The sequence below is a fragment of the Suricata suricatta genome, chromosome 6 (assembly GCF_006229205.1).
Source record: "Suricata suricatta isolate VVHF042 chromosome 6, meerkat_22Aug2017_6uvM2_HiC, whole genome shotgun sequence".
NCBI classification, from domain to species: Eukaryota; Metazoa; Chordata; class Mammalia; order Carnivora; family Herpestidae; genus Suricata; species Suricata suricatta.
The window spans coordinates 50640383-50655936 of record NC_043705.1 but is presented as its reverse complement, the minus strand read 5'-3'; the positions used below and the strand labels follow the sequence as shown (position 1 = coordinate 50655936).

The 15554-nt window shown below is 40.8% G+C and overlaps 1 protein-coding gene across 2 annotated transcripts in view; it reads right to left on the bottom strand.

The window, feature by feature from the left end:
• Window positions 1-14337, bottom strand: part of TNPO1 (transportin 1) — a 91433-nt gene extending 77096 nt beyond the window's left edge. For both annotated transcript variants that reach the window (XM_029942420.1, XM_029942422.1), the window contains exon 1: window positions 14238-14337. In XM_029942420.1, coding sequence (XP_029798280.1) covers window positions 14238-14252 — 15 coding nt within the window. In that variant the 5' untranslated portion in view covers window positions 14253-14337. The remainder of the gene's footprint in view (window positions 1-14237) is intronic.
• Between the last annotated feature and the right edge of the window lie 1217 nt (window positions 14338-15554).

The window sequence follows — 15554 nt, the reverse complement described above, 5'->3', positions numbered from 1 at the left end:
ACTAGAATCTCATGGGAGTATGAATGTATCAATTCTGTTTTATAAGTAAAAACTGACTGCTGTGTCCCTGATCTGCAAATACTGACAAATAGAGGCAACACAAAAGCCTCTAACCCATTAGGATGGAAGGGGGAAGTAAAGCTAGGATTTTTATCAAGAGACTTTTCCTTTTTATGCTTCCTTCAATCTTTTATTTCTCTACTGGCTTTTAAGCTTCCCCATCAAATTCCTACATCAAATCTTAAATTACTGTATCACATTCTTGAATCTGAGCTTACTATTTATACTAAAACAAGACTCTAGAAAAACCTCCTACCTTTACAGTCTCTCCACTGTTTCATCCTTAACCTATGGAAGGATAAAGTGTCGGGTCAGGAGAAGGATGGGTGACAGACACTTGAATCGCAGCCTTTCTGGAGCTAACAAACTCAGTGTAACTCCATGGGGCTTTGGGACAAAATGCCTCCAACCATAGTTTGGGGGGTTTTTTGCTTTTTTTTTTTTTTGACATTTTAAAATTTATTTTTGAGGGACAGAAACAGAACATGAACATGGGAGGGGCAGAGAGAGGGAGACACAGAATCCGAAGCAGGCTCTAGGCTCAGCAGAGCCCACTGTGGGGCCCGAACCCATGAACTGGGAGATCATGATCTGAACTAAAGTTGAACACTTAACCTACTGAGCCACCCAGGCAGCCCTGACAATGGGTCTTTTAAGTCTCCTGTTACATAAAGAGTCAAAATAACATCATGAAAAAAAAAGGAGTGTTAGAGATCTGACGTGCCTGTCTTGATTCTTCTCTGCAGGTAGAAAGAATAGCTTGCCTGGGCAACCCTGTACGAATCACTTCTACTCATTTGGTTCATTTCCTCACCTATAAAGCTACTAAAGACCATGGTCCTTTGAGCTGCTGGAAGTGAAACTTTTAGCTGATTACAAACAATCGCTCTGTCATATTCCACGTACAAAAAAGCCAGACTTTCTTCTTTTCTTATACTTGCTACTTAAATTCTCCAAGCCTTCAGGGAAATTTGTATTCAACTCAAGTGTTCAAATGTAGTTGGGGGACTAAGTAACTTATATGTCATTTGATTCTTTCAGCAAATACTTGGGCTCCTGTGTCAGCTTAGGTCACTTCTTATAGAAGTCACATTCAATAGTAAGAACAATCTTTCATTGAAAATGTCAAAGAAAATTTTCACCATAACTTGGGTTTCTATCCAACGTGAGTCTTTACCCATTATCCCTATAAAACTGTAACAGAAACTATGTAAAGCATTATTTGACTAAAGAGCCAATGGAGCACTCTAATTCCTGATCTGGAGCACCTCTGATTTCAATGATTCCCTGTTTAATGCTCTTTTCCTAAATTATGTCTGATAATATTTTCTAATAAACGTTGACAAGAGCATTTTATAAGCTTAAACATACTCTTTCTGAAACACAAATCAGAACTCTTTATATTATAACCATATACTGCCAACTGAACTCCATCACTAAAGAATTCAAGCACTTTATTTTACCTTTCTAAACAATTAGCACCAATATGAAAACATAAAATTTATGCTAAAGCCTGATTAACTTCCACATATGAAGTTTAAATATCTTCACTTTTCTTGTTTTCCTTTCTGTCCTACTGCTCATCAGGGTGATATATTAAACTCTGATCCACCATTACAAACAATTACATAACCCAGATCTAGAAAGTTACAATCATTCTTTTGATACAAGGCCATTGCTCCTGATCTATGTATTTGACTCATTTGTCCACTTCGAACAGGGAATTCCACATATTTCTGTGCATCACTTGAGAGGCAATGTAATATGGAGCTTAAGAGTGCACACCCTGGGGTTCCTCTGCTTGACTTTGAGCTCCTGCCTTGCCACTTATTAGTCACAGAAAGAATAATTAACCAGGGGGTAGTTAAGAGAATAAAATGGTCAAGTTCCATAGGAAAAAAAAAAAAAAAAAACCAACCTCTCTCTGTCTAAAAAAGACAGTTATATGTAATATTAACCCCTGAGCTGGATCCTGTACTGGAGGAAAAAATGTTACAAGGAATGTGACTGGGACAAGTGACAAAACTGTAATAGAGACTGTAAAAACCCTTAATTTCCTGAATTTAATAACTCTTATGTGGTTTTTGAAGAGAATATCCCAACTCTTAAGATCCAGAAGTTAAAAGTAATTAAGTGGTAAAAGGGCAAGATGTTTGACGCTTCCTTTCAAATGGTCAAAAAACTAACTGTATGTACGTAGGAGTGGGAGGAAAGCATGCGGTAAGATGTAATCAATCAATCCAGGTAAGCTGTATGTACACGGGAACTGTCTAAATTAGTCTCACAACTTCCATCTAAGCTTAAAACTATTTTAAAATACTGTCTTAAAACAGCTTTGACTCCATTCACCCTCCACTACTACTCCATTGATCCACTTCCTTCCATTCACAGAAACATCTTGAGAGTTGTGTACAGTCACCATCTCCCCATCTTTACTCCACTCCAACGAGACTGAGATTTCCTTTTTGCCAAACCCAGCGATTTCTCGGCCTTATCACAATCCCTCCGCAGTGCTGAACACAGGCAACCACTCTTTCCCTTCGTAGAGTTTTCTTTTTATTTCACTGGCTGCTCTTCGTCAGTCTCCTTTGCTGGCTCTCCGACCCCTAAATAGCCCACCTCCTTTTCTTTTCTCTATGTATACACAATCTTATCCAGTCTGTGCCATTAAATAGCACTCTGAACTCCAGACTCAAGCATCCAATATTTGGTAAGACACACTCATATGTTTGTGAAATGGACATTTTAAACTATGATGGCTGAAACACAACTCTTGATTCTTTTCCTCATCCTGCTCAAACCGCTTCTCCTCCACTTGCCCATACTACTGTTTATCCAGTTGTTTAGGCCAAAATACTAAAAGACCATCCTTGATTTCCTTTACGTCCCACATCCAAATCATCAGCCAGTGTTATCAAAATATATCCTAAAATATACTCTGAATCTGACCACCTCTCATGTCCCTAGTCTGGGAACCACCATGTTCTACAAGAGAATGGTCTACTACAGTAATAGGTTTCTTATCTTTCTGTTTTGTTCCCTTACAGTCCATTTTCTGAGACAGAGCAGCAAAAATGGCCATGTGAAAGCTGCACTTAAATCGCATCCTCTGACCATCAAAACTTTCCAATGGCTTTTCATGACCCTTATCACAGCTTATAAAATTGTCCCTAAATCTGTGCTCCTGCCTATCTCTGAACCAGTAGTCTCTGATCCTTTTTCACTATGTTCCATGTTGATTTTCTGGCAGTTCTCTGCTGTTATGCTTTTTCCCACTCAAGAGCCTTTACTTTTGCATTCTTTCTTCAAATATTCATATTGCTCACTCCTTCTCAAATACAGTAGTTAAGAAAGGCAATGTTTTCTTCCCTTTCTCCCCATTCCATTACTATTTCCTCTTACTGCTTTAGTTAGTACCTCTTTCTTTTCTCCTTTCTCTTCATTAAAAAAAAAAAAAACCTTTAAATGAAAAATTGATAAGTGACTGCTTTTCACTATATTAAAAAAAAGGAAACAATACTAATGAAATTCTAGCTCCCTTCAAGTATCTCTTCTAATCCTGGTCTCCTCCCCAATAGTATTCTAATATTCATCTGATGCATCATCTTATAGAGCAGTTGTTTTGTACATTTAAATACATTATGTTTCTATAGAAATTATGTTTTATAAAACTCAGGGGTGGCTGGCTGGCTCTCGGTAGAGCATACGACCCCTGCTGTGGGTGCAGAGATTACGTAAATAATTAATTTAAAAAACTCCTTTAAAATATGTCTTTGCTTTCTGACTCACTATACACAGCTCTATTTCATGACCAATTGCAATATGAGTTCTTGAATACTTAACCTATTTATAATTTTGTACCACTATAAGCAATTCATTTAACAGATATTTACTGAGTGCCTACTATATTCTAGGCACTGTTCTAGCTGCTGTAGATACAGCAATAAATAAAACGAAGACCTTTGCCCTCTTGGAGCTTACATTTGTGTGGAAAGAGAAAGAAAATAAACGGAATATACCACATAAACTTTGCCTGCAAAGGGCCTAATAGTAAATATTCTAGGTTTCACAGACCACATGTCTGTTGTAAATTCTTTATTTTTGTTTCACAGCCCTTTGAAATGCAAAAACTGCTCTTAGCTTATAGGCTGTACAAAAATAAGCCAGAGGGTAGTGAGGCTCTAACTTGCTGACCCCTGATATAGCAGTGTAAAAGGTAGTATCTGCTATGCAAAAAATAAAAGAATCCAGGATAAGGGGAATGGGAGGAGGTAGGGTGCACTATTAAAAAGGGTATCTGGGAGGGGTGTCTGGTGATTCAGTTGGTTAAGCGTCTGACTATTGGTTTTGGCTCAAATCATAATCTCACCATTCCTGAGTTCAAGCCCCACATCGGCTCCGTGCTAAAAGTGCAGAGCCTGGTTGGGATTCTCTCTCTCCCTCCCTCCCTCTCACCCTCTTTCTCTTTCTGTCCTTTCCCTTCTCATGCTTGATTTCTCTCCCAAGATTTAAAAAAAAAAAGTGTTTAAAGGAGGTAACATCTGAACAAAGATCAGACAGTAAAGTCAGTGAGCCAAATAGATATTTGGGAAAAGTAGATTCCAGACAGCTGAACTAGTAGCTAAAGCAAAGGTCCTAAAGCAGAAACATGACATATGTTTTTGACAGAGCACAAAGACCAGTGTGCAAGGAGGGAAAGTGGTAATAGGAAATAAGGTCAAGACGGTAAGGACAAAGGGGAGTGGGTTGGGCAAATTATAGACAATCTTGTGGGCCACTGTAAGGACTAGATTTTCTCTGAATCAAAAGAGCCACTGCAGTCCTCTGCATAAAGAAGTGATTGGGACTGTCTTAATTTGCAAAAGACTAGCTCTCCCTACTGTATTGAAAAAAGACTACTGGGAAGGACTCACGTAGAATAGGGAGGCCTGAGCAACCTACTTAAGCAGTATTTATGATAGTAGTAGCTTGGACCAAGGTGGTAGTAGTGGAGAAGATGAGGTAAATTCTGGATGTATTTTCATGATACAGAAAAAAATAGGTTGTTCTGAAAGAATGGATGTGAAGAGTCAAAGCAAAAGCAAAAGCAAGGATAACTCTAAGATATCAGCCAGAGCTACTCGGAGGATGGAGTTGCCACTGACAGACAGAAATGGGGAAGTCTTTAGGAGTTAGGTTAGAAATGCTGAGTTTGATGTATATCGTTAGACATTTAGGTAGAGATGCTGAAGAGGCAGCTGAATATATGAGGCTGGAATTAGGGAAAAGAGCTAAAGATCTAAGTCTGGTTGTTGCTGGCATTTGGATGGTATTTAAAGCCATGAGACTGAGTAAAATCATCAATGAAGTGATAGGAAAAACAAAAGAACAAAAAGCAAGGACTGAGCCCTGGGTTCTTCAACAAACGCGGTCTGTAAGAAGAAAAGGAAAGGAGAATTACAAGGGTCCAGGAAGGAGGCAAAAGATAAGGAGGGGTGTGTGGCATACTGGAAAGCAAAGAAAGTGTTTCAAGGATAAGAGAACAAACAGCCCTGTCAAATGCTGCTCACAGACCAAGTAAGATGAACAGAATCAATGGCATATGGCACTTGGTAACACGGAAGTTGCTGGACAACATGTGCGGTTCAGCAGAAAGGGGGCAGGCAGAAGCCTGACTGGACTGGGTTTAGTACAGTACACGGGAGGCTAGAACTTGGCATTACCAAGAATGGACAACTGTTTCAAGGAGTGATTCTGCCAAAGGAAACCCCCAAACGGGGAAACAGGTGGTGAGGAGTGGATGAAGTTTTTTGTTTTTAAATGATGGGAGAAATAATAGCATGTCTGTTTGCTGAGAGACATAATTCAATAAAGGAAAAACACGATGTGGAAAGGGGAGAAGCTGAATCAATGTCCTTGAGCCCATGAGAGAGGATGGGATCTAGTACAAAAGCAGATACAAGAAGATGAACAGTTAACCTAAGTAGGAAGCAGGAAGACAGCATGTATTGACACAGACGCTGGTAGGTACACAGGATGCTGGGAACCTGTGTAAGTTTTCTGATTGCTTCTATTTCTTAGCAAAGCAGGAGGCAAGGTCATACATGAGCCCAAAGTGAGGATGGGACTGGAGGTCTGAAGAAAAGAAGATATGAAACAGTCATGCAGAAGTAGGAGAGTGAACAGACTAAAAAAATACAGCACAATCAACAGGCAGCATCAGGGGCCCTTGAAAGGGGTCAGGTATGGTTGTGTTTTCTTCCAGCTATACTAAGTTACGTAAAGGCAGGTACAAAGCAGAGAATTGGTTTTAACTAGGCCTGTGTTTCTGCCAAACAAGCAAAGAGCAAGGGAGTGGACCCAAAGGAGTGATTAAAATGATTAGGGGCACCTGGTGGCTCAGTCGGTTAAGCATCCAACTTCAGCTCAGGTCATGATCTCACAGTCTGTGGGTTCAAGCCCTGTGTTGGGCTCTGTGCTGACAGCTCAGAGCCTGGATCCTGCTCAGATTCTGTGTCTCCCTCTCTCTCTGCCCCTTCCCTGCTCACTCTCTGCTCTGCCTCTCAAAATAAAATAAAGACATTTAAAAAAAATTTTTTTAAATGATTAACCCTGGGTGCCTGGGTGGCTCAGTTGGTTGAGTGTCTGACTTCGGCTCAGGTCATGATGTCACAGTTCTATGAGTTTGAGCCCCGCACTGGGCTCTCTCTTCTGTCCTCTCTTCTCTGCCCTCCCCCTGCTCCTGTGCATGCACTTGGTCTCTCAAAAATAAATGGAAAAAAAATTTTTTTAATGGTTAACCATGAAATTTCAGCCAAGTTAAGGAAGGGAGTGAAACCAAGAGGATGAGTGGCAGGGAATGAGTTAATAGGATCAATACACTGGAGATTCCATTGGGGTCAAAAGATGGTTGGGGCTGAGATACTAACTAGAAGGAGTGAACCACAAAAATAGAAAGTGGGGTCATAGAATAGAACACATAAAATTCTAACTACGGAAGGACTGTAGTTACTGACAAGGCAGGAGAGTATCACTGAGGGAGTGGCTGAGATAGGATAGAGGAAAGGTCTAGGAAAGAGAGGCCAAGGTACTGGCAACATCGGTTATGTACTGAAGAGAGGGGCAACGAGCCTGGAGCTAAAATAATTGAAGAATGAAGAGGAATGAAGAATGAAGAGGAATGATCTGGAGGTCACTGATAGCAATTACACTATCAACAGTTAATAACCTTCATGAGGGGTACTGGATTATATAATCTGAGGACTTTTAAGGTGGCAGGAAGGAGAAGAGTCTGAAAGCAGCAAGGAGCTGCATGGCAGATACCCCTCCCACCTCTAGGAACACTGGTAAGAGGGCTATAGAGAACAACAGTTGCAAATGCGCAGTGCCAAGTCAGCTGTCCAGAAGAGCAAGAAAGTGAAGGGAATGTTTAAAGAACAGGTTGAGACTGGACTTTGCAGATGATGGACTATAAATTCCAAAGGGCACAGTAGAAGGGTATGAAGAGTTAGAAAGGGTTTTGGGGGGTTTTTTGTTTGTTTTTTAAAAAGACAAATACAGACCCTTTTATGAACTGGAGTGCAGGCAATGAAAGGTGGCCTGGAAGTCTGGAGGCTGTGTGCCTACTGACATTCTCAAAGACACACGACCCCTGTTAGGCCCACATGCTTCTCTAAGAAATGGAAATTGCTGCAACATCAAAATGTTTTTGCTTTAAAACTAAAATGGCTCTGCTGACTTATTCAACATAGCAGTTTTCGATACAACCTTGTCAATATACACTAGCAAAACCTTTTTCATTTCTGTCAGTATGACCGGAAACAAAATACTGCTGTTTTACTCTGCACTTCCCTATTGGTGGGGCAGAGCATTGTTTATTCGGCTAGCTGTACTGAGATTCCCTTTTGTGAATTTTTAAGTGTTTTTTTTTAATGTTTATTCATTTTTGAGAGAGAGAAACAGATCATGAGCTAGGGAGGTGGGGAGAGAGAGGGAGACACAGAATCTGAAGCAGGCTCAGGCTCTGAGGTGTCAGCAGGGCTGATGCAAGGCTCCAACCCACAAACCATGAGATCATGACCTGAGCAAAAGTAGGATGCTTAACTGACTGAGCCACCCAGGGGTCCCTCTTCTGTGAAACTGGCCATTAAGAAATGGAGTGGTCTTCTCTTTTCTTTTTAATTTTTTAAAATGTTTCTTTATTTTTGAGAAACAGACACAGTGTTAATGGGGGAGGGGCAGAGAGAGGAGACAGAATCTGAAGCAGGCTCCAGGCTCCGTGCTGTCAGCACAAAACCTGCCATGCGGTTTGAACTCACAAATCACAAGATTATGACCTGAGCCGAAGTCGGATGCTCAACCAACTAAGCCACCCAGGCGCCCCGTCCTCCCTTTTCTTATTAGTTTATAGTGCTTGGAAAGAAACTGTTTTTCTAATTTATTCCACTCTTAATGATTCACACAAATCAATGTTATAAATTTCTTGTTTCAAATCTTCCTATGGCTCAGGCGTCTCTCTTCCTCAAATCCCCCTACTAGATACTAGAGACATTTAAGGTCTTCTTGGTCAAGCCCATTAGTTTGCATACTGTCTATGACTGTTTTTGCACCACGTATGAGGGAGTATGGCCCACAAATCAGAACATATTTATTTTACAGAAAAAGTCTGTGGGTTCCTGCTCTTTATCTTTTAGGGCTCGAACTGCTTGCAGTTTCAAGAACATGGTACGTCCTTATCTTTGTGGACATAGTGTCTGAAGAAGCAGCAGCACCTACTCCCCTGAAGCCCTGAGCCATTTCCCTGCGTGGACTCCATTACTGGCCCTGCTGGATCCCTCCACAGATTTAGATTGTAAAAGCTGTAACTGTACTTTGTTGTGTTTTGTTTACGTCTCTCTCTCCAGTAGTACAGAAATCTCCAAATCACAAGGGACAATGCCGGCACTAATAAATGTTTTGTGAATGAATAAACGGCACACAAAATCAATCCTTCATAATTGGCCATCTTTCTCATCATTTTCCTGTTTTCCTATGCTCCAACTAAAAGTAACTATTTTTCTTTTTATGTCATTATTTTTCAAAAATATATAATACTTATAAGTATTTTTAATGGCAGCATAAAGATCAATTTTCTAAGAGTTTCTTTACAGTTTACATCTTTATTTACATCTATTGAGTATGATCACAATTTGGTGAAATATTTCTCTGCTCTAATCCCATCCTTAGTAGAGACAAAAGCAATAGAAATTTGGCCGTTTCAGGATGGACCATTTTATCTATGGCAGCCACTTCTATACCTGAGGATTAAGAGGCTCTGTGGAATATTATTTTATTAATGGCTTCAGAGTTCTTCACAGTCAACTATAAAATGCAATTAATTTTTTCCCTTCACTTTTCAATATATAATTAACTTTCTACACCTTGTGGGGAGTCTTATTCTCTAACTGGAGTATCTTTTTTTGTTGTTATTTCTCTAGTAAGACTTTAGTTTGGCAGAGGTTTTACAAAGTGTATTTTTCCATATGGTTTCTTAATAGGCCATTGTTAGTTTTTTAAAATTGCTTTATTTATTTTGAGAGAGAGGATGTGTGTGAGCAGGGCATAGAGAGAGAGAGGGTGACAGAATCGGAAGCAGGCTCCAGGCTCAGAGCTGTCAGTACAGAGCCCAACTCGGGTCTCGAACTCAGGAGCTATGAGATCATGACCTGAGCCAAAGTTGGACGCTCAACCAACTGAGCCACCCAGGTGCTCCCGCCATTGTCACTTATATAGATATTCCAAATTTGATGGATTTGTTTTTTTCTTCCCCCATTTGTGTTGAGGTCTTTACAAACAGAGAGTTTCAACACAGATACTTTTTGCATTCATTTTAAAATCAGCTAAAATATTTGTAAAATATATGCAGAGAGTTAAGCCCTCTCTGGCTTAACTTTGTAATTTACCCATTCATTACCTCCAGCTCAAGTTTTATTATCTTCATAATGTGTAGATCCACTAAGCTATAGTGAATTATAAGATTGATTACAAGGTTCTATATGTATTCAGTGTGTACATATTTATCATAAGACCCTGAATATGTGTATTACACGAAATTTTACAATTAAAGGATATGAACTTTGCAGTCAGGTAGACCTACATTCAGATTTAGCCTTGAACATCCTCAGTTCATGGGCAAAGTATTTGCTTATCTATAGGTAACTCCCATGTGTAACACAGGGCTATAATAATGAGCAGAATGTATATAAAAGTACAATGTTATGATCAACACCTTATAAGTAATGCCTAACATATTATTTGGAAAAAAATGTTTATTCACTCCTTCTTCCTTCCCATCTCAAGCAGTAAGGGCAATAAATGCTGTGCTCCTCAGTTTTAAGTCCAATATTAAATTTTCTTAAGTCAAAACAATATGGGAGCTTTGGATGTTCATATACTCCAAGCCAGTATTTTCACTTCGGAAAATCTATGTTAATGAAATAATCTAAAACATAGAAGTTGTTCTATGTACAAGGATGTTCACTGTAATGTTTCTTACACTGCAAAAAAAAAAAAAAAAACCATTAGAAACTTGCTAACTGTCCACTAGGAAAATGTTTAATTATGAGAAAGTCATATTATGAGATCATTTTTTAAAAAATGCTGACAGGGGCACCTGGGTGGCTCAATCATTAAGTGTCTAACTCTTGATTTTGGCTCAGGTCATGATTTCATGGTTATGGGTTTGAGCCCCATGTCAGATTCTGCATTGACAGTGAGGAGCCAGCTTGGGATTCTCTCTCTCCCCCTCTCTGCCCCTCCAAAGCTCACGTGCACTCTTCTCTCAAAATAAACTTAAAAACTTAAAAAAAAATAAAAATTTTAAAATGCTAACAAAATAATTAACATGAGAAAATGTTTATGTTGCTAAGTGAAAAAAGAACGTAAAGTTATTCATATAGTAAAGTCTCAACTATGTAAAAATCAAATAAAGAAAAAAATATTGGAAGGAGATACATCAATGGGTTTACAGGAATTATCTCAAAGTCTAGATATTAGTGATTATAATTTGATAGGTTACTTTCTAAAATATCAATGATCATGATAATAGCAATTATTATTTTTTTAAATTTATTTTTGATACAGAGAGAGACAGAGCATGAAAGGGGGAGGGTCAGAGAGAGGGAGATACAGAATCGGAAGCAGGCTCCAGGCTCTGAGCTAGCTGTCAGCACAGAGCCTGACGCGGGGCTCGAACCCATGAACGTGAGATCTGACCTGAGCCGAAGCTGGAGGCTTAACCGACTGAGCCACCCAGGCGCCCGGATAATAGCAATTATTATTAAAGGAGTATTTACTACATCAGGCCTAGTTCTAAGAGTTTACCATATTAACTCAGTTAATCCTCACAGCATTTTGAGATGAGAAAATTGATGTACAGTGAAATGAAGTAACTTGCCCAAGTCCACACATAATTTCAGAAGGTGCCAAGATCTGAATCCAAGAAGTCTGGCTCTAGACCTCCTGTTCCAACTGCTACATTGGAAGATTTGCTTTCATTTAAAATTTTAACCATTAAAAAGGCAAATGCAACTCAAAGCTTGTGGTCTTTCAGGTATCAGCTTTCTTTTAGCTTTAGGCATTCTTTAGTTCTGAGTTCAAATATTTGCTCTGCCATCAGGTGCCACTTTGGAACAAGATGTAGCCACCAGTCCTGTATGGGTTCTATCCACTCCAGAAAATTCCAAGACAAATCTGCATCTCTATTTCCTGTTCCAGTATTTCATTTAACCACTGAGACTCATCTAACCATTCTTAGTTATTACACCCACTTTCAGTACTTCAAAGAATCCTAGTAAGGAGATCCTGGGGCAACTAAATGAGGCTTCTTTCTAGAAACTCTCTCCTACACTAACACCCAGCCAGACAACCGCACATCTACAGTTACCACCCTTCCAGACATCCTCCATCATGAAGTTCACCCATGCTGCAACCCAGGAGACCCCTCTCACTTGCCAACACTCGATGGTTATCTACCGCAGCACTGGCTGACCAGGACCAATTAAGAAAGACTCCCAACATTTGGGGAATGTTTTGTCTCTGATTCCTATTTTTGAAGATGGCATTATTCTCCATTGTTTTGGAAAACAATCATCAGTTAATCAATCACCTTGATTCTTTCAGCTTTCTCTCACCCATTTGCAGGTAAACCAAATTGTTTTTCTGGGAGAAAGGCCTTTTTGGCACCATTACATACTCAACTATCAAGCCCAGGAAAAAACATTCACAATTTCTACTCTGGGCAATAAAAATAACTCCCACTTACTGCTGTGTTCCTCTCTGCGGTTTACATTTGATAAATTTATTTCATGACATATGTTACTTGTTTTGCCTTCCTTTATTAATCAAATTTTTAAAAACAGTATTTGCAGAATCCAACATGGATCAAAGCAAGCAATTCTTCTAAATATAGTACAAGTACACTTCAAGGGAGTTCATTTACAGTATTTAGAAAACTTGAGTTTATGTGATGGATTTAACATTATATAAAAAAGAAAAACTAGTCATAAAAACAATGAATACAATATCAAGTGTTGATAATGGAAATATTTACAACCAGGATCGTATGTATTTTTTTTTTCCAAAGTCTTACCCTGCTCATAATATGTTTTGGTAATCAGCTTGATTACTTTAAAAGATTTTTATAGGTATTTCAGTGGGAGGAATTTAATAATTCCCTGAATGCCTGGAACAAAAGTGTGACCACATCAAGGGTGATCCAGGTGGGGCCCCTGTTAGGAAAAAGAAAATGGAGCACTAATAGCTCATTGGTCTAGCATTAACTTAGGTGAAGTGAAAACTGGACTGCCAAACTGCGCCGCTGCTACGCATTTACCAATGCACAGCATACGGGGAGTAAAACAAATCTGCCCCTTCCAACTAACATTCCCCTTTTGCGGCTGCAAATTTCCAACTTGGAGTCACTGTTCAAGAAGAAAGGTGTGCAAGGCAGGGCAAAAGTAGGAAACAAAATCGTTTCCCCCCAAAGCAAAAAACTTCCCTGCTTCGATACGTATAACTTATTTGCCATTCTAGTATGAAAGCTTTGATATAAATGCGAAACTTAAAATCTAAAAGGAACTTCTGTTATCCTAAATAAAAATAAGTCTGTCAGGATAGCCATTTTACAGCCTTTTCCAAATACTGATTAAACAATACAACTTTTTTTTTTTTAAATACATAAACGTCTTTCCTTTGGGCTAAAAAAAAAAAAAGGTACCATTTATAAGCTCATTTTTGAAGTCATCACTGTTTCAAGATAGGATTGTTATGAAGCTTCTTAAAACAACTGTCAAAATCAACTTGTGAATAGCCAAGTTTAAATTTCTATGTCTGTCTCTGTTGATGGACCACACTAATTAGTGATTAAGAAAACGGACTTAGATCTAGGTAGCAAGCAATCCTTGCAACATCCAGTTTTTTTGTTTTTTTTTTTTTTACATCAGTAGACAAGCCGGTGATCGTTTTCAAAGGAAGAAAGCCTTTTTCTTAATTGCGGTAGCCGGTCTGCTCCTCGGCAGCTGTTCCCTGTTGCGTGTTCGCGTTGGACAAGTACAAAAGGGTGGAAGTGCAAAAAACACAAACCCACGCAAAGCCCGTTCCGTTACAAACATTAAAGTTACGTAAATATGTCGTGAGGCCAAGAGGCCACAAGGGGCAAGAACCGCCCAAAGAAAGCGATCCGCCCCAGCTGAATGCGGAGGCGAAGGCGTCTGCGGGCCCGGGACACTCGGGCAAAGGGGAACGGGCGGCGGACAAAGACGGGCCACCCGGGGCAGAGCCAGGCAGTGCCCCCAAAGTGCCCAGAACCGGCGAGAAGCAGCCGTCCTGGTGCAGCGACTGCGGCACCAAAGCCCTCAAACGCCGCGGAATCACAGAAAGCTCCCCGGCGAGAAGACTCTCCCCTTCTCGTCGCCTTTACCGGGCCCCCCGCCGACCTCGGACACCTGAAGAGGCGCGGCCCGACCGCCGCCGGCGTCCCGTAGGACGCCCCAGCCGGCAGCTGTTGGGCTTAGAACCGCGCCGCCGCCGCCGCCGGGCTCCAAACGGCCAGGAGGGCGGCGGGTCCGGCGCCTCTCCCTGCGGCCCCTCAGGCCGCTTCAGAACGGCTGGCCTCCGCTCCCGCCCTCCCGTCAGGGGCCGCGCACCCTCACGCCACCTACCCGGTCCCACACCATCCCAGAGGCCTCCGGCGCACGGGCCCTCTGCCGAAGCGGCGCTGCCTCCCGTCCGGGGCCTGAAATGGCTGCGGAACAAAGAGAATCTGGGCTCGGACGAGCGCTGGTCCGATTGGCCGGGGGGCGGGGCCCGCCGCGGGAACGTTCGGCGGCGGTCGCCTAGGCAACGGAGGCTAGGCTGGGAAAACCGCGGCCGGGGCCTGCCAGGCCTGCGGACCTGTGTCGGGCGGCGCGCGCCAGCGGTGGCTCCAGCCGAGCTGCAGCCGGCTGCTCTGCGCCGTGAGGCCTTGACCAAAATGGCCCTGCAAGTGTGGACGCTTAGGGGCTGTCCGGGGCCTCCTAGCATGACGACCCTGCCCCCAGACGAACTTCCATACTCCCGGATTATCTCCAAAGTGACAGCCCTGCCCCGGGAGCCTATTTAGCAAGGAACATGCCGCATATTCCCCAGTAATACAGTTCCAACGTTGCTGGTAAAAAACAGAAACGACGTCAGTGGATGGATATGGGCAAAGGGCTGCCTGCTAATGTTGCACGATTGACTTTTGAGGTATACTGTATCTAGTATGTCAACTCCTATGTATGCAAAATTAAAGGATTTATAAAATTGTTTTACATGTCCAGGTGTGTATTAAAATAAAGCCACTTTCTTCCTTTTAGAAATAAGAAGCCCTCAGGGGCACCTGGGTAGCTCAGATCATGATCTCAAGAAATAAGAAGCCCTCTCCTTTGTAAGCAGCCATTATGAAAAATTAAAATGTCTTCTATTTTCTAAACAGAACATAATCCAAAATGGGAGACATAGATGGTTTTATACTCAATTAAAATAATGGTAATGGACTGATAAATAACAGTTCCCTTCCCCACTTTATTCTTATATATATATACACATTTTCTATATGTGAATAATTTAAATTTGCATAGCTAGATGATCATTATAACCCATGGTGATGATGCCGCTGATAGTATGGTTCCTCATAAGACCAGTGTGTGTAAAATGCCGGCAGTTTTTACTATCCTATTTGTAAGTGCTGTATATATATGTTTTGAAAAAGTGTAGCAGTTGTTGCCTTCCAGGCATATTCGAGGTAAAATTAGAATACCAATACTAGAAAGTTTTTTTATTTATGTTGATAAAGCTTCTTTGGTCACAAACTTGCTAATAATTTTCATTTGCAACAAGTCATTTTACCAAACAATTTATTTCACTTAAATTCTGAGAATATTTTACAGAACAAAGACACTGGTAATTAGGATTCCAACATTTTCTAATGTTATTTTGATAGCAGTTACATACAGGAG